Source organism: Microplitis demolitor, chromosome 3 (genome assembly GCF_026212275.2).
Source record: "Microplitis demolitor isolate Queensland-Clemson2020A chromosome 3, iyMicDemo2.1a, whole genome shotgun sequence".
NCBI lineage: Eukaryota > Metazoa > Arthropoda > Insecta > Hymenoptera > Braconidae > Microplitis > Microplitis demolitor.
In genome coordinates, this window is record NC_068547.1 from 22678600 (window position 1) to 22700973 (window position 22374).

Genomic DNA, 22374 nt, shown 5'->3' on the forward strand with positions numbered 1-22374 from the left:
AAATTTTTACGACATTGAAATTTCAAAGAAGTTAAGTCATCATCTATGTAAATAATTTTCTGCAATCGAATTTTATAGTAATTTTTTTTTTTTTTTTTTTTTTTTCAATGTATCGCAATAGTTTTAAAAATTTATCTTACTGATTTTTCCTCAATCTTTAGACAATCATAAAAATAATTTCTGCATAAATTAAAAACAATTTTAATTTCAGAAACTTAATTTATAAATATAGATATAAATATTTATAATTATACAGACAGAGATAAGAGTTTGAAAATAATAAATTTAAATAATAAACAATAGTATAAATCTAAACAAGTAATAACCGGTTAATTCCCACAAAATAATTTTTTTGTCTCAATAAAACACAATTACTATTTATTTATCAGTTAATTTATCTTATTCGCGTGCCGGCGCATGCGAACTTTGTTCATATATTGTTTACAAAAGTTTTATAAATAATATATTTTTAATCATTATTTAAAATTTATTACAAAGTAATTCGAACAGCTGATAAATTATTTTTATATCTATACGTCTATTTCCAATCACTGTTTATTTTTGCTGATTAAAAATCTCAAGTTATGAGAATATCGTCATAAAAATAATAGATTAATATTACAGGATAAAAAAAATATAAAAATAATAGATTATGTTCGCTGTTCTGGGGTCAATATGTCTCATCGATGCAGTCTCATCTATTGATATCGTCATTATTTGGGGTCATTAATTTATGTGAGGAAGGGATAATCACACGTTTGTGTATATATATTTGAAACAAGTGATACATTTAAAGAACTATTAGAAATTAATAACCAAACGAGCTCATAATTTGCTCTCTTATATTTTTACTGTACTACATAAATTTTGTAATTAGCTCATTACTTCAGTGCTATATTAATTATAATTAAATATATACTAATTTAAAATGAGTAAATTAGGTGCATTAGCTGACGATTCATTATCAATAATGGGAAAAAAAAATATTCATTTGAATAGTCGCGAGTTAAAAAATAATAATTTAAATGATAATGAAAAAAATTCACATGCTTGGAATAATTTTAAATTAAATCTTGTATCTAAACATGACGATACGTAAGTAAAAAATTTTTATTAATTAGTGAAATAATTTTTTAATTAAAGTTTAATTTTTAAGTCAACGCGAAAATTTTTTAATTTTATAAAAAAATATTATTTATTTGTAGGGACGAATATGAAATCGGAGCATATGGTTACGGTAAAAATAATGTCAAACTGCTTTACGTAAAACGCGAAGACAAATATCGACACGAAATTCATGAATATGAAGTCGATACTCATCTGCGACTGGGATCACAAAAAGACTATTTGGAGGGCGACAATCGGGACATAATAGCCACCGACAGTCAGAAAAACACGGTCTACATACTCGCGAAAAAATACGGAATAAAATCCCCCGAAGAATTCGGAATATTGCTGTGCGCTCATTTTCTGTACACTTACAAACACGTAGAGGAAGTGCACGTTAACATAGAGGAATATCCGTGGATGCGTCATAGCGTTAATGGAGTCCCCCACAACCACGCTTTCATTTTCAATCCTCAAGTCATAAGACACTGTCAGGTTACACAACTCAGAAATGGTACAACTTTTGTTTATTTTAAATTTTTAAATAGTTTAGATAGTGAATGACCGAGATTTCACTTTTATTATATTTTATTTAAAATTGTTCTTTTGTTTACTCTATTTTTAGAATCTCCGAAAATTCGTGGCGGCCTAAAAGGTCTGCGTGTTTTAAAAACAACTCAGAGTTCATTTATCGACTTTATACAAGACGACTATCGAACACTACCTGATGCAAATGACAGAATATTTAGCACAGTAGTGTCAGCTTCTTGGGATTTCTCAACTGCCAAAGACGTCGATTTCGACCGAGTCTGGACCACCGTCAAAAATTGTATTCTAGAAAATTTTTCTGGTCCCCCTTCTACCGGAATTTCTTCACCCAGTGTTCAAAATACCCTTTACTTAGCCGAGAGATGTGTGTTAGATAAAATTGACCAGGTAAATAAAAGTACAAGTGCTTACTATTTATCAAAATAAATTGTATATAAGTAAAAATGATTTTTTTTGTATTTTTGTTTGAATAACAACAGATTAAAAGCATTGAAATGCGTATGCCGAACAAACATTATTTAGATCTTGACATGAGCAAGTTTCCCAAACTGGTGGAAGGAGAGAACAAAGAAGTCTATCTGCCAGTTGACAAGCCCGCGGGAATTATTTACGCACAACTGAACAGAAAAGACGTTACCTCGAGGTTATAGTGGATTGAGTAAAAAAACTATAGATTGAATTATAATACAGAGAAAATAAACTCAAGCATGTAAAAACCCACGTTTCCGGAGTCATATCATGGAAATACCTGTTTTTTTAAATACTATAAGTTTTCAAGTATTTAATATATATTTAAAGTACACCTTTGGTAATAACGGATGTTTGTACTCTTTTTTATGGTATTGACAGAATATTAATATATATACATTTTTTTATTAGTGCGTGCAGTATTTTTTTTATGTTTTTTTTTTTTTTTTTGTACTAAATACTAAAAAAAAAAAAAACATTTATTGATAATGAAGTAATGAGACTGTTATTAATTAAATTATGATTTTCCTCTATTGATACTTTATCAGGCACCTGAAACATGGAGTTACGTAAGATGAAAATTATTTTCATTAAATGCCGACAGTAGGTTTATTTTATTTCATTTAACGTCTCGTCTGCAGTTGGATTACTAGCAAACGGGCTACAATTATGTAATTGAACAATTATTGTTTAAGTTTTTGTCTGGTGTTTATTTAGATTTCGATAATAATGAGTGTGCCCTTGAGTTATTGAAGTGATTTTGATAATTTGGATATCGATTCGGGACTTTGTATATTTTTTTATATTTTTTAGATTATCTGTGACGTATGCCTTTGAAATATTGCGCTCGCACAATTGTAATTTTTTTTTTTTAACTGTGAGAACTTTTTTGAAATCGCGCATTTTACTACTGCGTCGATTTTGCTAGCAGAGATTGAAAATCAAATGGATATGATTTATTTGATAGCGAATACTCGGGAGTTTTATTATATGCTAACACTAGTCTCATTTGGAAGAACATTATTATTATATTTCTGTAGGGAATTTTTTATGACCAATAATTTAATTAGAAAAATGAGCGATGAAAATTGACGAAATTTTAGCCCGCTTGAAAATTTTTTTTAAATAAGTCGTAGCTTTAAACATTTTTTCTTTAGTTTCATTTTTATATCTGAAATATTATTTGTGACGATGCTTAAAATACGAGAAATATTTTTTCTAATTGTACATAGTTATTAATAAAATGTATAAACATTATTTACATGCATTAAAAATTTTTTAAAATCCCCAATTTTTTTTGTAACCATATTGTCCTCTCTCTAAATAAGTTTATTAATTTTCTCAATATTTATTATCAGTATTTCAAATCAAAAAGACAAAAAATTATTTTCACAGGCTCAAAAAATTATTTAAAATCAACTGAAAAAAAATTTTTTCTCAATGTTCAATTCCTGTTTAGAATACAAACGAAAGGAAAAATAAAAAAAGTGAATCACAACTTGACACAAAAAAATTCCTACTTAAAACTCATTATACATTATGTCCCAATTCATATGGAATTTGTTTTTTGTCCATGCCCGATTTCTACATACATCCTTTGACACGCCCGTTTTAACACGACGACTCATCACTCTACAAACATCATCACAAGTCTAAGTCAAAGTGAAACTTGGAAATATTTGACTTCCACAAATAACGAGATGTCATAAGAGCGCGTTACTTGCACTTACAGACTCAGTGCCGTTTTTTCAGTCTCCGTGTTCAGATCGGAGGCATTTTTTTTCACCATGACAACAAAAAGAACGATTTCAGTATACTCAGTCCTTACTTTGCTGTCAATATTATTGTTATCATTTGTCAATCTAACCTCGGGAGTTAAATTATCGAGGCTAGAAAATTTTGACACTTGTGGTGGAGAATTTTCCGGCTATCAGTATTCAATAACAAGTCCAAATTATCCCCATAATTATTCGGAAAATCAAGATTGTGTTTACAAGTTACATGGAAGTCCATTTGCCAAGTGCGATCAAATATTTCACATCCAGTTTTTGAATTTCACATTACGCTCGTCAAAAAATTGCGAGCTGGATTATCTGACAATCGAAGATCGCAGTGTATTTTGCGGAAGTGTCGCCGGTGTAAGAAGTTATCCAAGTAAAAATAATACCCTGACAATACGTTTTCACAGTGACAGTGGCTCCGACAAAGGATTCAAAATATTAATAACTACTTTACCATGTTCAAATTTTCAAAATCAATTGACAACTCAACCACCTGAATCAGTAACAAAACATCCAAATATTGATTACGAAAAAGTTTATCCAGTTTATCGGCCAAATAATGTTTTTACTGCCGAAGACATTAAACCTAATAAACAATTGTCTTCTGACAGCTCAAAAAATAATAATGACCAAAATAATTATTTGGAAACTTCGCCAAAAATAACTGCCTATTTTTACGAAGCTCCAAATTTTGATTCTGAGTCATTTGACTCATTTACCGAGTTATCAGACAATAACAAAAGTAATAACAACAACAATAATATTGAGAAATTGAATTTAAGTTTAAAACCTTCGACAGAAATTTTGCTTCCGAAATCCGAAAGTGCTTATTATTCAAATATACAGAATTTAACATCTACAAAGACAAAGCTAATAAAGTCTAAGAGTACGAATGTTGTTAATAACAAGAGCAGGAATAATGAAAAGTTAGTAGTAGCGTATAATTCCTATGGTGTGCCGGCAGGGAAACCCTACGCTCCATTACCCGGGTACTCGCCAGCTCAAATTCAAACGGGTGAAGTGTCAGAAAATGAAAGGTATAATATTGATTGTGATGGTAAGATAAATATTCCTACTAGAATTCCATTATCTGAACAGACTTTTGATGATCCTCCAGTGTTTAATAATAATTATCCATCAAGTGTTGCTTTACCAGGAATAAATTTATATCCTGCAACTAATTACGGCGCTCCTGGTTCACCAATTCCACCACCGCCAGCTTCTAATCCACCCTTTATTCCAAGTGACAATGATTACAATAATAACGACAATAACAACGGCTTAGTCGACCACCTTTTGATTCCACCGAGGCCTAATTTCGATGGCAATATTAATTTTAATAATAATAATAATAATTTTATCCCATCAACAAATATTGAAAGCTTACCACAATTTCGTCAATGCTGCAACAATCAATACAACTTTCAAAAATTTCTGATCGTAAGTCCAGGATTTCCGTCAGTATCTAACTCAGCGAATTATTACGATTGCTTTTACAAAATAAACCCTCTTCCGAATGCATGCAGACTTCGATTAAACTTCAAGTACTTTAATTACGGAAACGATGATCCGTTTTGTTCTAATGGATACGTAGAAATTGACGGACGGAAATATTGCGGCTGTAAAACAGGATTATCTTTAGTGACCAAGGTAATTAATTGCACGCCCAAATTAATTCACGTCCGTTACTCTGGCTATCCACGAACTAAATTCAGCGGATTCGTTATCGAAGTGACACAAGAATTTCCTCCAGCTTACAATTATCCATATCTATCACGGAGCAAAAAATCTGCTGAAAATTTGACAAAAACCGAAATTTTGAACATTACTAAGGAAAGTGCGACAGATCGAGTTAAACGTGAACTAGGGTACTCGTATCCAAAGCCAAACATAGTTTTCAATGAACGTATTCCAAATCATGGAGAAATAGGTACTATTATTAATGGTTTCGTGTCAAACGCAGCTTGTCAGACTTTGAATTTCGTGAGCTGGACACTGGCTAGTAAGGAAGTTAATTTACGTGGTGCTAGATGTTTTTGGAATAATGGAAATGGACAAGCGCCTGGTTTAATAGTGTATCCTGGTAATGTAAACAATGGTTATCTACCACCAAATAATCTACCTGGAATTATAAATTCAGGATTACCATCATCAAAGCCAAATTACCCATCATCAAATCCAGGATATTTACCACCAGTACCAAACTATCCAAATATAAATGAAAATATTGATGTACCACCAGTGTCAGTAATTTCAAATCCTGGATTACCGCCAACAAATTCACCAAACGCAAATTATCCAAATTCAGGAATCGGAATCCCTTCAGGCAGTTGTAAATTAGTCAGCGTCAAAGAAGGCATAATATCATCTCCATTCTATCCATCAGCTTACCAAAATAATCTGAACGCCTGTTACCGGTTTATCCGTGCGCCAAACCAGTGCAAACTCCAATTATCCATTTTGGACTTCGATTTGGAAAACAGCCTCGGCTGCACCAAGGACTTTGTAATCTTCGGCAACCAATTCACCCGATACTGCGGGCGGTCTGTAGCTGGTAGTAAAAGTAAGAGCTAACAATCAAATCCTTAATTATGTGACCAAGTTACTTAATTAGTAAATTAATCATAATTATAATTTTTTCAGCGTTATTGAATTTCCCACGCAATGACATTATCGACATAAGATTTGTTACGGATTCATATGGGACAGGGAGGGGTTTCAATATTGCGTTCACACAAGTTCTATGTACAATTGGATAATCAATCGATTAAAAACTTAATTAATTAACACACTTTATATACTCAATTATTAATGATATTAACAAGGTTAATCCCTAATTTCGAATTTTTATTTCTTCTAATTTATTTTTTTTATTTTCAGTAAATTAATATATGCTAATTAAAATAATATTTTATACTAAAAGTTAAGATTATCTTTAAAAAAAAAAAATCTCATCAATAAAAAAAAGTCCAATAATGCCACTACAATTTATTGATTAATTAAATATCATTAGACTCGTTTTTTTATATATATATATATCTTGACAATTATCAAACAATTACAAGTTATTATTTGAGATTGAATTAATAATAATTATTGGCACATTTACAGAGGTACAGATTATTATTTGTTATTAGGATTATTATTCATTACAGCAGTTTTATTATTTATTAATTTTTTAATTGTCTGTATATAGAGAATAATAATAAATATATTTAAAATTAAAATTATTTTACACACATTCTTATTATTGATAGAGTTGAGTGCAATATTTGCTATAAGTAACAATACAAAAATATTTTTCATTGCACTCATAACTAAAAAAAAAATTAAATTTAATATAGTGAGTATTTTAAGTAAAATAAAGCTGATTTGTCTCGCAGTGATATCAGGTACTTTAATAAATAAAAGACATCGTACAGTAAATAAATAAATAAATAATTTGAGCTGCAATGCGGTCGAGGTTTAAGTTCTTGGTATTTTTATTTGTTAAATCAATTACTTTCTACGGCCGAGGAATCGAATATTGGTGAAGACTTTGCCGACAGGTCGCCGAGTTTTGCAGAAATTAACAGTCCGTGATTTATTTCCCTGACGTACATCATGTAGAGCGACTAATAATTGCAAAACATCTTCTCGTGAAGGAGTACAGAGACGTGCTGACTCGTAATCAAATGAATTTCCAGATCTGTATTTTGTAAAAAAGAAAATTTATTAAATTTTTATTTGGTTACTTTAATCGTGTGTTTACTCGGGTAATTTTATTGTTTTGTTTGACAATGAATTACCTCAAGTGTTGACGCTTCCATGGGTAGCGGCGATAGTATCTCGATCTCTTATCAACAGAATGCATCATGTCAAGTTCACTTGAGTCTTCACTCTCTTCGTCGAGCATCGGGTCCTCGACAATCACTAACGGTGTTTCCCATTTTGGCTGGGTTAAAAGTGACGAAAGATATTTTGACAGTTGACTTATCATCGCTTCGTCCAGTTCGTTTGGTAGTGAGTCATCTGAGGTAATGGAAAAAAAAATATATAGTTTTTTTATTTATTCAAAATTCATTATTTATTTTTAGCAGCATTAATATTATTTTTATTGAATAGAAAAAAATAATTTATTAACTTAATTTAATTATTTGTCGCTTATGAATTGAAGACATGGTTTTTTTTTATTTTTTATCTCTAGTTTTCAAAAATGAGGACATACTTTAAAGCTCCCATTGAACTTTTAAATCAGTTAAATAATTTAAAAAACATTATGGAAATCTATTGACCTCAAGCTTTAATTCAATGCCCGACATGAAACTTTCCCGAAAATTTTTTTTCATTTCAAATAAATCCCCATTTTCTTTTTTTCTACGAAAATTTGAATTTTTTGGGTTCAAATAAATTTATTTTTGTTCAATGTAAAATTTTCTAATTGTAATTCAACTATTAGCAAACACTAAAAGTGACTATACCGTAGGTTATTAAAAATGAATACCCTATTAAAATATGATGGTAAGTAATTCAAAGCACATTATTGATGTAAAGTTAAATATAGAATTAATGTAACGTAATATTCTTAAAAGATGTCACAAAAATTAGACATCAGCTAACAATGATATCAAAGGGAGCATCAAATGTCTCTATAAATTTGCTTTTTACATGGTTTCAAAGCTCTGATTATCTGTTTTACTTCATTTTAATGAATGCTATCGAAGTAACGTCAGTTCAAGTTCCTTTAGTAGTGATTCTACGTTTATCATTTTTTATCCAACAAAGTCTATATGTATCCTCGTATTCTTTATTAGTATCTTTGACATTTGACCTATGTCTTTACAATACCGTAATAAATATAAGAGAACATAAATAAGAACAACAATTTTTTCGTGTGGGATACTTTCATTGCACTGTAAAATATTTTTTAACGTCATTCGTTCTACTGCTCGTAACAAATGAATGAAAAAAAAATGGAGAATATTTTTTTTATTGATGCTAAAAATGAAAATAAAACAATAAAATTGTTTATTACCAAAGTAATCAAACAGCAAATCATCGATCGGCTCAGTATGAGTGGGAATGTCCCGGAAATTTTGTTCAACTTTGTAATTAAATTTGTTCCAGTTTGAATGGTCCTTTAAATTTTCTAAAGCCCTTTGTTTAAGTTTTAAAGACAAATCATTGCCGTTATTGTTTGTAAAACCAGTGTTTTGGTTTCTATTTATAGATGGTGATAGTATTCCATTTTGATGATACTCCACTGATTCACTTAATGATACTCCCACATTTATCAGTGTCGCAACCAGAGGAAAAATAAGATACATCTGCAAAACATAAGTCAGTAAATAATTAATTTATTGTTTGTACTCAGAAGAGGGTTAGTTTGTTTGTTACATTCTGATTTGTGTGCTGATGATAGATCTGAGGGTCAAATTACAGGATTTCATGTCACGATTAACCAGCAATTAAAAATTTTGAGGGTGCAAAATAACGTTTCAGTGATCACTCTATTTCAAACACTCTACTATTCCCGTTGATGAACCTTGATTTTAATTTGTCTCTCTGTATCTATTGCAATTTAATAAATCACTATCATGTATTCGATATGAACCTTGCCGTTATTTTATTTGAATTTAAATTTGGAAGTTTATTCAACTGAATTTTAATTTAAATTTGATCATTTTTTTTTTGTTAACTTTTCACTTGCAAATAAATATTTAATTTCGGAAACATGAAAGCTAAAAGTTTATTAAAATAATGGAATTTATCACATTTGCAAAGTAATCTACTATTTTTGAATAAAATCAGTTTATGAAAAATGTTAATTTTATTATTATTTTTTAAGATTGTTCATAATTTTTTGACATTTAATATTTGAAAAATTGGAGCCGAGATTTTGATCTTTACCTAGATCTTAGATCTAAATAATGGGACAAAATCTTTGGGGATCAATGGAGATGAAAACTGAGGATGAATCAAAGACCGATTTAAAATTTTGAAATTTTATTTCATAGTGAATTTTTGAATCCGAACAAAAAATAAAAAAGGTTGAAAAATTTGAAATCTAATAAATTTGTATTAAACTAAGAAGTTCTTAGTAAATATGTGAAGATGTAGATCAAAAATTTTGAAAAATTATAAAAAAAAATTCTTCAGACCGATAAAAAATCTTTGAAATAAAAAAAAATAAAATTCACACTAGAGAAAAAAAAATAACTGGTTTGTTGAAGCTGTAGACTATTGTGTGAACTTGTGAAAAAAATTATCGGATTTCCAACGCAACGAGCGGAAACTTGTTGCTCGAGTGCTACATTCATTCATGATTTACCTCTATCTATAATTATTCATATATGTCAAGATTAAAATTACTATTCCAGCGAATTTTTGAATTTTTTATTACGCTACGGGTCGGCATTTTCATCAGAACTAATAAATGTTTGATCTACTGATGCTAAAATTGTCCCCTTCTAGGCTGGTCCTGAGTTATTCCAAAATAATAGGGAACCTGAACGGCTATCTGGTGCGTTGAACCTCACACGAGAGTCATTGAACTCATACATTAATATCACACAAAGAAAAACAGATAAACCATGCGATGATGATATTTAATTAGCTAAGAATTAACTTTTAAAATGAAAAGACATTAGTCGAACAATTGAGTCTACTATTTAATATGTAAAAAATTTCGGGTTGAATCCGAAGTGGATGATTTCATATTCATTTCATCCCCCGGAGAGAAAATTCACTCCAGAGAGGAGTTTATTTTACCATCAACACTTCGGAATGTCGTGGATTTTATTTGAATCTGTGTCCAACGTTTCAAAGTTTCAATGTTAAAATTTATTTCCCTCCGGAGTGGATTTCGGTCCGAAGAGATTAAATGAAATGAAAATTCATCCCCTCCACATTCACTTCGCAAATTTTTTACAGTGTATAATTGAATGTAGAAAATTCGATATAATTAACATAAACATTTTTTCCCTCGTATATAATTATGTATGGTTAGATATAAATTTATATTCTATATATATATATATATATATACACTCAGAAAAATTTTTCGTCGCTGTAATCACAACATTTATCTGAGTGTATGATAACATATATTTATATATAATTAAATACCAAGTTTGATAAAACTATAAATGATTATTTATAGTTTTTTTTTTTTTTTGTTTTTTTAGGTAAATACTTAATAAAGTTATTATTACCTTGTATGTATATTAAAGATAAGGTGGCACTGCTGACACTAAAGTTAAAAAAAAATCAGATACACTAGTTAGCTTAGATAATTATAAAAGTCAGTTTGTGTATTAGTTAATTTTTTGAAAGTAAACAATTTTTGCCACCAACAAAATGAGGACCCGTTCTAAAACTATAACTGATTGCGTTGGGGTATGTGGAGTTTCTGACGCTCTATGAGCATTGCGACGCGTTATATAGGATGTCCAAACAACCCTGGAGAGGGGGTTGAAACTGAGATAACCGTAGATACTGTACTCATTGCGTAAATATATATATATATCAAATCTGTGTAATTTTCAGCCGTTTTCCTCAAAGCGAGATTTAAATTTTTCAACCCACGACAAAAAAAAATTACAATTAGTTTAATGAGCCATAATTATTCATAATAAATATTTATATTTTTAACGACATGAATCCATAAATTTTAATTTTTATAATAAATTCATCCGTTGAATTAAATATTTTCGTAATTGATGTCAAAGGTTTTAAAAAAATTAATAATTATTGTTAATCTCCGTAATAAAACATTTACAAAATTCCTTCTATTCTTATATTTTTAATAAATATTTAAAATTTTTAAAATGTCAAACCATAAAATTTACCCTTTGAGAAAGTGTCGGGGGGGGGGGCTTATTAGAAACAACTAATTTTTCGATAAAATTTCTTAGACATCAAAAAATTTGATTTTAAATAAGAAATAAAAACTTAAGCTAGAAGAAAAGGAAAAAATGAATTTCTTATCAATTAAAGTTCAATCACTGCTGATACATAATTATCACAAATTGTCAGCAATAACAAGTTCAGTTGAGATTAAGATACAAAGTAATACATCAACCAGTCAATTCAAACCCACTTTGATTGTCTCTATCAAATTTTTTTTATGATTGATTTCCAACCCGGCTAATATTTATTTTATTGTGCGTATTTATCATTCTATACTTATTCCACACACTGTAAAAAATTTTCAGAGTAAGCGCGGATTTAATTTGAATTTAAATAAAATTAATATTCACTCTGAATTTACCTTCTATTGTTCACATTGTGTGTGTGTGTGTGTGTGTGTGTGTGTGTGTGTGTGTGCGTGTGCGTGTATATATATAATGACACCTATTATATATATCTCATTTTATATTTACCGATAACTAATCATAGTTTGAAATTAAAGAGTTGAAAGGTCAAAGTAATAACGCGCTGATTAATTGGTAATTAAAAAACTAAATTAGTAGTCAAATATATTTCACAAATTAGATCATTTGCATGATGATATATATTCATTAATATAAATAATACATCATAAGTATAACATATATCATTTTTAATTAATATATAAAATTTTAATTAACAATATTTGATTTTTTATGACTATCTTACATTGTCATAAAATAATTTGTGCGTATTAAATAACGTAATGCAACAATATTTTTCCAAAGTGGTTTAAAATTTTGTAAATCATTATTTTTATTGAATCAATACATAGCATTGTCGATAAATCAACATGACAGTTTAACATATCAATTATCGGTTGTTATTATTATCATTAATATTTCATTGATATTTGTTTTAAAATTATCATAGAAGATATGAAATGGAATATAAAATATGAATATGATTTAATTGAACTGTATATCATTTACACCTACGGTATTTTGTTTATTTATAGCTGCTGGGCGGTAATTGGCGTTCTGTACCTATCCATGACAATTACGCCGACATTTCAATTAATTTATAATAATTATGATAACGTTGTCGCTTGTATTATTTTATTTCTTTATATACAGCTAACTTCTACTATAATCATAAATTAATTTACTTATATGTATATTTATTGATTAAAACCTGTTGATTTAATTGCGTACAATATATAACAAAATTGAAAAATATATAAAATACGATTTTAAATAAAATCTGGGGTAAAATGAGCCACCGTAAAATTCGTGTCCGAGGGAGAGACGGAGGTAGACATGATTTAATAAAAAAATTTTTTTTTTGTTCAAAAATAGATGAAATCAATTAGCTGAGGCAAAATGGTCAGTTTCTATTTTTTTTTTTTGCATAATGAATAAATTGTCAATATTTTCCAGTAGTTCAATTAAAATTACATTAATTTTTTACAGGAGTCTCTTTCAATTAAAAAAAAAAAATTAACCGTTGAATTTCGGGAAAGAAATTTTTTACAAAAAAATTTTCTGCTGACCAAGTCACCCACTCTTTGTAAAAAGTAAGAAAAATACAAAAAATTAAAAAAAAATTCTGAGCCAATTTACTGCCGCCTCCCAAATTTTTTTCAAAATTTCTCCAGTACGTAAATTTTATTTAATTTGATTAATTAATGACACTGTTAATTTAATTTTGATGTTTCTGTTTACTCCGGGTGTCGTCTAATTGGTTTATGGTTGCTGACGAGCTTGACACTTTATTAACTTCGGTACGTACGTCCACGTACGAATACAGAATACCAAGGATATCATGAGCCTTCGCGTACATTTCTTCTACTTTCTGTTGAGAATAAAACAACTACTTTCATTATAACATTTATTTTCATCGCTCTAAGCTACAGCTTGTAACTTTATTTAATAAAATTTAAACCTTAATTAACTATATAAAGGTAGAAAGTAAAAGTTTAAATATATAATAGCAAATATTATCACCCAAGTAAATAAAATGAAATAATTAAATAAATGGTGTACGGAAATAATGTTAAGATAAATATTAGCAACCCACGATTCAACTAAATTAACCATCCATTAATTTAAATTACATCGTACAAATAGTTTAACACTTTGACGTAAATGTACCTGAGTCTTACGAAGTTCTTTTATTGCATCAGTTTCGTAATGAAGCCGATCGTAATCCTTTTGCGTCAATGTGTAGCCGTCTTCAATGTCCTGTACGGCTTCCAATTCATGTTTAGCTTCCAAAACTTCCTCTTCACTCAGCGGTACCTAGATAATTAAAAATGATTTACGTCAGATTTTTTTTTTTAAATTAATTAACAAATATTCAGATTATAATTTTTTTTCACCAATTCAGGAATACCGTCGACGTAAACACGTTTCATATAAATTTCTTTGTCATCTTCATCCGATTTTTTATTGGAATTTTCGTCTGGATAGAGAATGTGGTATAAAGACGACGCTATTTTACGTTTTTTCGACGAATGCTAAACAATAATTCAGTAACGATCAATCAAGTGGAAAAAATTTTTAGGTCTTGTTATCAAAAATAGAAGATCTTTATTGATATTAATTGGTAGAGGTGGTATAGAATACATGTGGTGTCAATATTTACCTTATTACGTTTCTGTTCTACTATCGCATCACAGTAAAGATACAGTTGGAATAATGGATACTGACGTATTTCTGCAGGAGCTTCATTCACTGATATCAAACGATTCAATATCATCATTTTCGTTCGCATCAGTTCATTATTCTAAACGTTAAATTAGTAAATTAATTAGCCGTTTATTTTTTTTTTTAATTATAAATGTATTAAAGTAAAATCATTTTTTTTTTTTCTAAAACACAAGCGAAAAAATTCAATTTAATAATCAAGTATGAGCCAAATTTTCAAATACGATTTTTTTTCAAAATTTTTTTCATGTAAGGAAAAAAAATAGCGTCTGCTAGACGCTTCAGTGAAATAAAAAATGAGTTCATTGAACGTGTAATCGAAAAAAAATTGTACTTGTCTTTTCTAATACGAATCAATCAAGTTATTACAGAGTTATGAACGTATTAAACTGTGCAATTTGTGTCTGGCTATTTTTATTAATTGACTAGTGTCATTATCGAGCCATGCTCCCTATTACGTATATAGTTTTATTATTTTTATTGAATTAAAAAAAAAAAAAAAAAGGTCTATTGTAATTTTAACGCAAGGCGTCCGAATAAATAGAAATAAAATGCTCAACAAAAGCATCAGTTGCATGTTTAAATTAAATTTGTAAATTGTCTGAACACTATAAGCAATTTATAGCGATATCATGTGATTACATTATCGCCTACCATCAGATATTGTATTACAATTGGTAATATTCGTGCATAAAAAATAATCTCTATACATTTATTTGTCTATCATAAGGAGAAATGGGTGACGGAAAATTATATCCTGTGTGTGATGTTTATTTTATTTATTGAATAGATAAATAACCCCAAAGTTACTGATAAGCATGAGATGATAGTTGTGTTATAAGTTTAAACTTTCAAGTAAAAATGTCGATTCTTAGTCGCGCGACTGATTCATCCAGCCTTCGTGCTGATAACGACACGCGATTCCGATACTATATTGTATTGAATTGTTACTTTATGTATTATATATATATATATAATTTAAAACAAAGTTTCATCGGGCACATACTCGCGAGTCGAGATTGCACGGTGTAACAAAATGACGGTGTAGTCAAGGCCTAGTAGATGGGGCACAAAACGCGAGAAAATGGCCCCAACTCATGCGATTTTTAAATTTTTATTTTATTTATTTATTTTTTAAATTCAAATATTCAGATTTTTTATATTTATTTCTCTACTGCATAGTTTTTATATAACTGATTATCGATTTATAGAATATGAGTAATTTATTATATTTACTCTTAAATTTGACCTCGAAAAATATGTCGTTATTTGAATTTTAATATTATTTTTAGTTTTCTCGATTTTTGGGGTTAAAAGTATGACGAAGCGTTAATGGCTTTGCAAAATTAATTTTCGGGCTGAAATTAAATTCTCTAATGTCCACAAAGGCTAAAATTTTTTATGGTACTCAATTATAAACTGAGAAAATTGGAAATCTATTCTTCCATGAATATCGAATTTTTTTTTCCGGGTATTAAGTTTTTTTGTCATGAATTAAAAATAAGCGGTCGTCATAAAATTGATTGAAAATTTTTTTAAGAAGACTCAAGTCTTTTTTTTTTTGTCTCTCTCAAGTGGATGAATGGATACTTTGTCCACGTCTTTCTCTTAAACAAAATGAAAATTATTTCGGCAAAAATAACATGAAGCTGAAACTAGCTCTTCTTAAAAAAATATTTTTCTAAACTTCGATCTTAACTATTTTCAAAATAAAAAAATTACAATTTGAAATTTCGAAATATTAATAAAGATTTTTTTTTTCTTCAATAACTCGAGACAATAAAGATAAAATTTATTTTAAAAAATTCTTACAGAATTTATTTAAAAAAAGTTTTTATAAAATTTACTTAAAAATAAATTTAAATAAATTATTTCATTGGCTAAAATTAAAAAAAAATTACAATAATTTAATAGACGATATTTACCTTCCTCTCTTCAATGCGATTGAGTTGTTTGCTCTCAAAATCCTGTCGTAATTTAGCCATCAGTCTGAGCATATACTTACGATCAGTCAATCGCACCACATTACTTCCCATCAACAATTCCAGCCGAGACCTGACCTGTGGGCCGCTGAAGCTATAAAACAAACCACAATAAAAATTACTCTCATTTAATTAAAAGTCAGGAATAAAAATAAAAAAAAAATAAATAAACATTTTATAAAATAACACAAAGTACACGTATCTCTGCACATTGCTATAGATAATATAAATATAAATAAATAAATATATATATTTTTATATTATCAATAGTCTTGATCGGAGGAACTGCTGAGTTTGACTGAACTGTATAAGGGTCGGATGTAAATTCAACTAAAATAAGGTTTCGTGACTTGCAGTGAGGTTGCATTTGTGCTCCACATCACAACTTCTTGAAGAAATTTCCAAGCGCCAATAAATGAGAAGGAGAGAGAGAGAGAGAGAGAGAGAGAGAGAGAGAGAGAGAGAGAGAGAATGACTGATATAAATATGAAAAAAAAAAATTTAATAAAATAAAAAAAAGATTTTGTGTTGGCGGATCTTGGGAATACTTCCAAGGCCACTAATGCCTGGATAAATTTTCAAGCTTAATTGCTTTTGATGCCTCAATTAAACATCTAAATTATTGAGAGGCACTAACTAACTAAAATTGAGTAATTATGTGTTTTAAATTTCGAATTATGGCACTTAAGACTTAACATTTCCGTGGTATTTTTTTTTTTTTTTGGATCTAGTTCATGTGTGATATTGAGTTATAAATTTTTTTTTGTATTTTAGATTAACGAGTTTAACAGTATGAGAGATAATTAAAGTTAGTGATTGGATGTCATGTTGAAGTTTATCGTGAGATAAAATACTGAACAGGCTGATTTGTATAATTGACGTTTTAAATTTATCACATGTCCGTAACAGAAATTATCAAAGTGAAAGACAACATTTTTTTTTATTACTCGCGTGATTAAGAGTTAATTTTTATCAATTGATTTGGTAATTTTAATTTTTATATTTTTTTGCAATTGATGCCCGACACTTTTAATTATTTATTTTAGTAATTTTTTATGTGATTTATTTAACTGAGGGTGACAATATTTTTTTTTTTTTTTATTTAGAGCGTACCACCAGGTAAGACATAAAAATTCGTGGAGATCGACCATGATGCAAACGTTGATATGAACTTCGTATAACTGAATTTTATATTTTCGTTTACCCGACAGTACGATTGTCAGGTAAGGTCGCACACAAAATAGCTGCTCGACAAACATCAGCAATGACAACTCTAGATACAGGAGTATGAACAATGTAGACTGAAAAATGTCAGGCTTACGAGAGTAATAAAAATAAATGGATGAATTTTTGTATATTTATGGTTCCGGTGGTGGTGGTGGTGGTAAACTAGGTGAAACCAACTGAAAAGAGGCACGATGTCTCTCACCGGATCATAGTTGCGAGTGTGACGGCGAAAAAATATCATGTCAGTGGAAAATTTTTCGAATTTTCCCTATAGGACAATCTTTAATTTTTAGTTTCACTTAGAAAAGTTCTAAGTTGAAGGAATTTCTAATTAAAATCACTCGTCGCCTTTACATTTTAATTAAAATAAAAAAAATTAAATTTTTCCGCGGGATCCATTTTGCCCTACATTGTGTTTTTTTTTCATGACTGGGTCATATCGATACCAAATACGCATTAGGACAAAAAAGGGTTTCTAATTAAAAATTTTTCAGTTTCAAAAAAGCTAAACTCAAAATTACAAATTTCCAACTTTTAAAATTCCTCGAGATTTTTTTTTTTTTAACACCGATTATTGATAAAAATAATAATAATTACTATTGTCATTTATTAACGAGCTTAACCTATTAATTAAAGTGCGATTTAATTATACATGAGGAGTAAATATCCAATTAAAATTGATAAATTAATTAAAATTTGTATTTGAACTTGAAACGGAATTATTATCGATGGATTCATGAACGAAATATCCTAATAAATAACTATATGATATTTAATGACATGTGATAGATTATAATAAAATGAAGGCCATTAATTAATGATAAAAAGTAATTAAAGTAGAACGGTTAAATGAGTTAAATATCTAAATGGATGTACGGAATTTATGTAAATCAATTTATGTTTCGAAACGCGCACAGATAGCTGTGAGTAGTAGAGTATGATCGAGGGTAAGTGCCAAGGGGGAATAGAATATCGATCGCACGTGTGGGTTTCGCATCTCGTAATGACGACAGTTACTCTCAAGGTATGGGAATTGCACCTGTGGAATATGTCTACTCTATAAAACTAACTTTTGCAATAAGCATCACTCAGTTGGACATATTATTTATTTGTGGTTCCATTATGTCATTTTTCATGCTCTGTAACTTGGGTGCGTAGGAATAAAAGTTTTTTTTTTCCTTGAAACTATACATATATATTTATATACTGAATTTTCAATTTCATATTTATTAAGCTCAGGAAAAAATATCTTAAATTGTAATATTTTTTTTATCAGTCGTGAAATTTTTTTCTAAATCAAAAATTTTTAATTTTGATAATTTGCCTTTGAGGTTTGATTATATAGATTGCAGACTACACTGTAAAAAATCAGAAGTAAACTCGGAATTATTACGGATTTCATTTAAATCCGAATTCACTCCGCCGCTTAGAATTTCGGAGTTTCAGAAAAAAATTACTTTTCTGCTGTTAATAGGGAGTTTATTTTAATATTTAAATAGACTCCCTTCAGGAGTGAACTTTCGTCCGAACGGAAGTTTCAATTTAAAATAAACTCCGATTAGGAGTAAAGTGGACTCCAAGGGAATTAAGTAAATGCACAGTCATCCGGTCCGAATTTAATCTGCGTTCATTCAGTAAATTTTTACAGTATATAGATGTAAATATTTAAAAATTTAAATTTGATTATTGCCAATCAGTAATACTGTTTTTGAGTGACAATGAAATGTGCGTGGTCGTAGTTTGTAATATGCTGACTAATTAATTTTAATATTGAATTTATGACACTCAACAAGTGACATGGATACTTGTTATATATATTATTATAATATAAAATACAACCGCTGATTTCTGAGTATAAATTTATGATGGAACAATAAATACCATAAATTATTCTCACTAATCAAACTATTGCTTGTATCGTTAAAAAATTATTGATTCTGAGTATTAAAATATGTTTTTAATTTCCAAATATTTTTTTATGAGATTGAAAATTTTGATAGAAAATTTTTAAAATCTATTTTAAGGTTCGGAGAAAAGTACCGCCTAGAATAAGTTAAAACGGAAGTTTGCGAAAGAATAAAAGAATTCAATGTTAAGTTATTGTACAAGTTGTTCCCGCGGTTGAAATGAAAGTTTTATTATTATATATTTATTGTGGTATGGTCAGGGGTGAAAAAACTCTAACGAAATTATTGAATGGAGTAAAAATACCACGTCATTAAATATTAGTATGCCAGAATTATATTTGAATATTTATTATAATGTATTGAAAAAATTTATTAGGGTCGGAAATAAATTAAGGTCAAAAGCGGAAGTCCGGGTTTATGAATAATAAAATATCAACTTATAATAATGAATATAATAATTGACACAGTAGATTTTAGTGGTCTAAAAAAGCAATTTAACTTTATTTCATTAATATTCTTGTCGGTTAAATAAAATACTTTTAATTGGGATTTATTTACTGATTCCTTGTCTTTTATTTGGAAAAGTATTTTTTTTTATATTCTGTTGGGAATATATATATATATATATATATGACATATGGTTCGAAAAATCTAGGAAAATAGAAACTGAATGGGAGAGTAGTAAAATTTACTGAAAGAGAAGTGACATTTATCAAGTGTTTTTGTGGACTATATATATATATATATATATATATATATATATATATATGTTATTTTTCATGTCACGAAAATTGTCACTTTCGATATTAGTCTCACTTTTATTTTATTGAAGACTTAAAAAAAAATTGTTAATTTTTAAAAAATTTTGTTTCTCTGAACTTAAAAATTTTTTGATACTTTATGTAATTTAAATAATAATTAATTTTTTTTTATATGAAAAAAAATGATTATCAAATTTCTCAGTGAAATAAGATTATGAGAATATACTTATAAGGAAAACAGGTTGTTAAGTCTGATTAGCCAAAAAAATAATTTTGTGCCCCGTCATTATGAATGCATAAGCTCATTCTTCCCCTAGTTGTTGACTCAAAAAAAAGTCTTATTAATACAATAATCAGCAGGTAAATCACCCGGATATAAAAAGATCATTTTTCGGAGGATTGAACTCTAGTATGAATGACTATCGTTTATTTTTCTCTGATTATAATGTAATGGTTTACTCATCAAATGAAGTCAGTGACTCTAGAAAAATGTTTAGAGAATTTTTAAAAACACACAGTGATTTATGTCTTTTTTTCTGATAGCTAATGACCTCGAGTCATTAAACTCTTTCCAGGAGGTGCAAAATATAAAATAATTTTAGTTCATGTGTATTCTGACGTAGTTATTGTCCTAAGATAAAATATATGAATTTTTTTTTTTATGTTTGTAAGGTAAAGTAGCATTTTTTTTGCACAGATGTCTGACTAAACATCCGATGTTTCTACTTATCATTTTTCGCAATTTGCCATCTGATTTTCAGATTCTTCTTATCAACTCTTATTTACAGTTTCAATCTTAGTAAATATCAATTTACTTCATTTATTTAAGGAATAATTTGAAAGCTGAGTAAAATGGAGTATCCTAATTAAAAATTTTTTAAACTTCTAATTGTTTTAAATCGTAATTTATGATCAAGACATTTTCTACTAAATTTCTTTTTCTCTGATTTTATTAAAAATATAAAACAAAGAAATTTTTTCGACATTTCCCTTTTCCGAAATTTAAATAAACAACACAAGTACTCTAAATAATACCTGCAGTCAATCGAGGACCCATAGTCAAAACTACTACTGTCATCACTTTCACTAAAATCCGATTTAAATTTCTGTTTTCTTCTCGCACGTTCCCGCTGCTGCTTAACTTTATGAGCCATCGTATCCAGCCAATCCTCAATCTCATCATTAAAAGCGCTCACCGTCCCACTGTCCTTAATGTCACCCACAAGTAATTCAACAGTTGCCCAAAATCCCTCTCCAAATGTCTGATTCATTTTTTTTACTCCAAAAATAATTTCATTCAAATTTATTAGCCCTCACACTTTTAAAACTTTTATAACAATAAAAAATAATTAAGTGCTGGTAATACCTCGTTACTTTATTTCACAGTAATAATAATGAAAGAAAGCGCGGGTACTCGCGCGAGAATCAGCTTACGAGTCAGTAAGACAACAAGTTTTAAAATTTCGTTGAACTGCTTTTACTACTACTACTACTACTACTACTATTATTACTACTACCACAGCAACTACTACTACAAGAGTAGTTATAAATAAGCACACACACACACAAACAAAGTAATCAGAAGTAAGTGAGATTTTATAAACAGGTAACTCCCTCGACAGGCAATTCACAGCAAATAAGGCTACAATCTAGTCACTAAACTACAACTACTGTTTTATTAATACTATTACGCACATATATACATGTGCACATATATGTATATAGTAAACACTCTAATGTTATAGACATGATACAGACAGAGACAACTCGACATGACAACCAGTCGCGGGCACGCGATACTGCTTGTCATTCTTTACAATCTCTGCGTGCAGAAATGTATCTATGCTGTGAATTACTATTTTTATTATTTAGATATATAATCAATATACATTTGTCTATACAAATATATGAATATATATGCATATAAAAGTGGTTGAACAGCACCCAAGTGCTGTAAAATCGCGTGGCTAAATTTTTATACCAGAAGACGGAGACTAATAAAAATATGTTCTTTA

The 22374-nt window shown here is 28.8% G+C and overlaps 4 protein-coding genes across 4 annotated transcripts; 2 read left to right on the forward strand and 2 right to left on the reverse strand.

The window, feature by feature from the left end:
* The first annotated feature begins 928 nt into the window (after window positions 1–928).
* LOC103575239 (uricase) lies at window positions 929–2500 on the forward strand. Its single transcript, XM_008554944.2, has 4 exons — window positions 929–1095; window positions 1206–1621; window positions 1733–2043; window positions 2136–2500. Exons 1-4 carry the CDS (start codon window positions 929–931, stop codon window positions 2304–2306), a joined length of 1065 nt encoding a protein of 354 aa, XP_008553166.2. The 3' UTR covers window positions 2307–2500.
* A 1372-nt stretch (window positions 2501–3872) lies between these two features.
* Window positions 3873–6684, forward strand: LOC103575224 (serine/threonine-protein kinase pakG). The gene is made up of 2 exons (XM_008554929.2): window positions 3873–6468; window positions 6549–6684. Exons 1-2 carry the CDS (start codon window positions 3912–3914, stop codon window positions 6662–6664), a joined length of 2673 nt encoding a protein of 890 aa, XP_008553151.1. The 5' UTR covers window positions 3873–3911; the 3' UTR covers window positions 6665–6684.
* A 577-nt stretch (window positions 6685–7261) lies between these two features.
* On the reverse strand, window positions 7262–11271 carry LOC103575223 (uncharacterized). Its single transcript, XM_014441865.1, has 4 exons — window positions 11099–11271; window positions 8920–9211; window positions 7694–7916; window positions 7262–7593 (listed from the first exon to the last, which is right to left on the reverse strand). The coding sequence occupies exons 2-4, from the start codon at window positions 9209–9211 to the stop codon at window positions 7404–7406; spliced, it is 705 nt and encodes a 234-aa protein (XP_014297351.1). The 5' UTR covers window positions 11099–11271; the 3' UTR covers window positions 7262–7403.
* Window positions 11272–13404: 2133 nt separating this feature from the next.
* LOC103575222 (uncharacterized) lies at window positions 13405–21630 on the reverse strand. The gene is made up of 6 exons (XM_014441850.2): window positions 21395–21630; window positions 16408–16558; window positions 14421–14561; window positions 14155–14292; window positions 13928–14074; window positions 13405–13628 (listed from the first exon to the last, which is right to left on the reverse strand). The coding sequence occupies exons 1-6, from the start codon at window positions 21628–21630 to the stop codon at window positions 13476–13478; spliced, it is 966 nt and encodes a 321-aa protein (XP_014297336.1). The 3' UTR covers window positions 13405–13475.
* Between the last annotated feature and the right edge of the window lie 744 nt (window positions 21631–22374).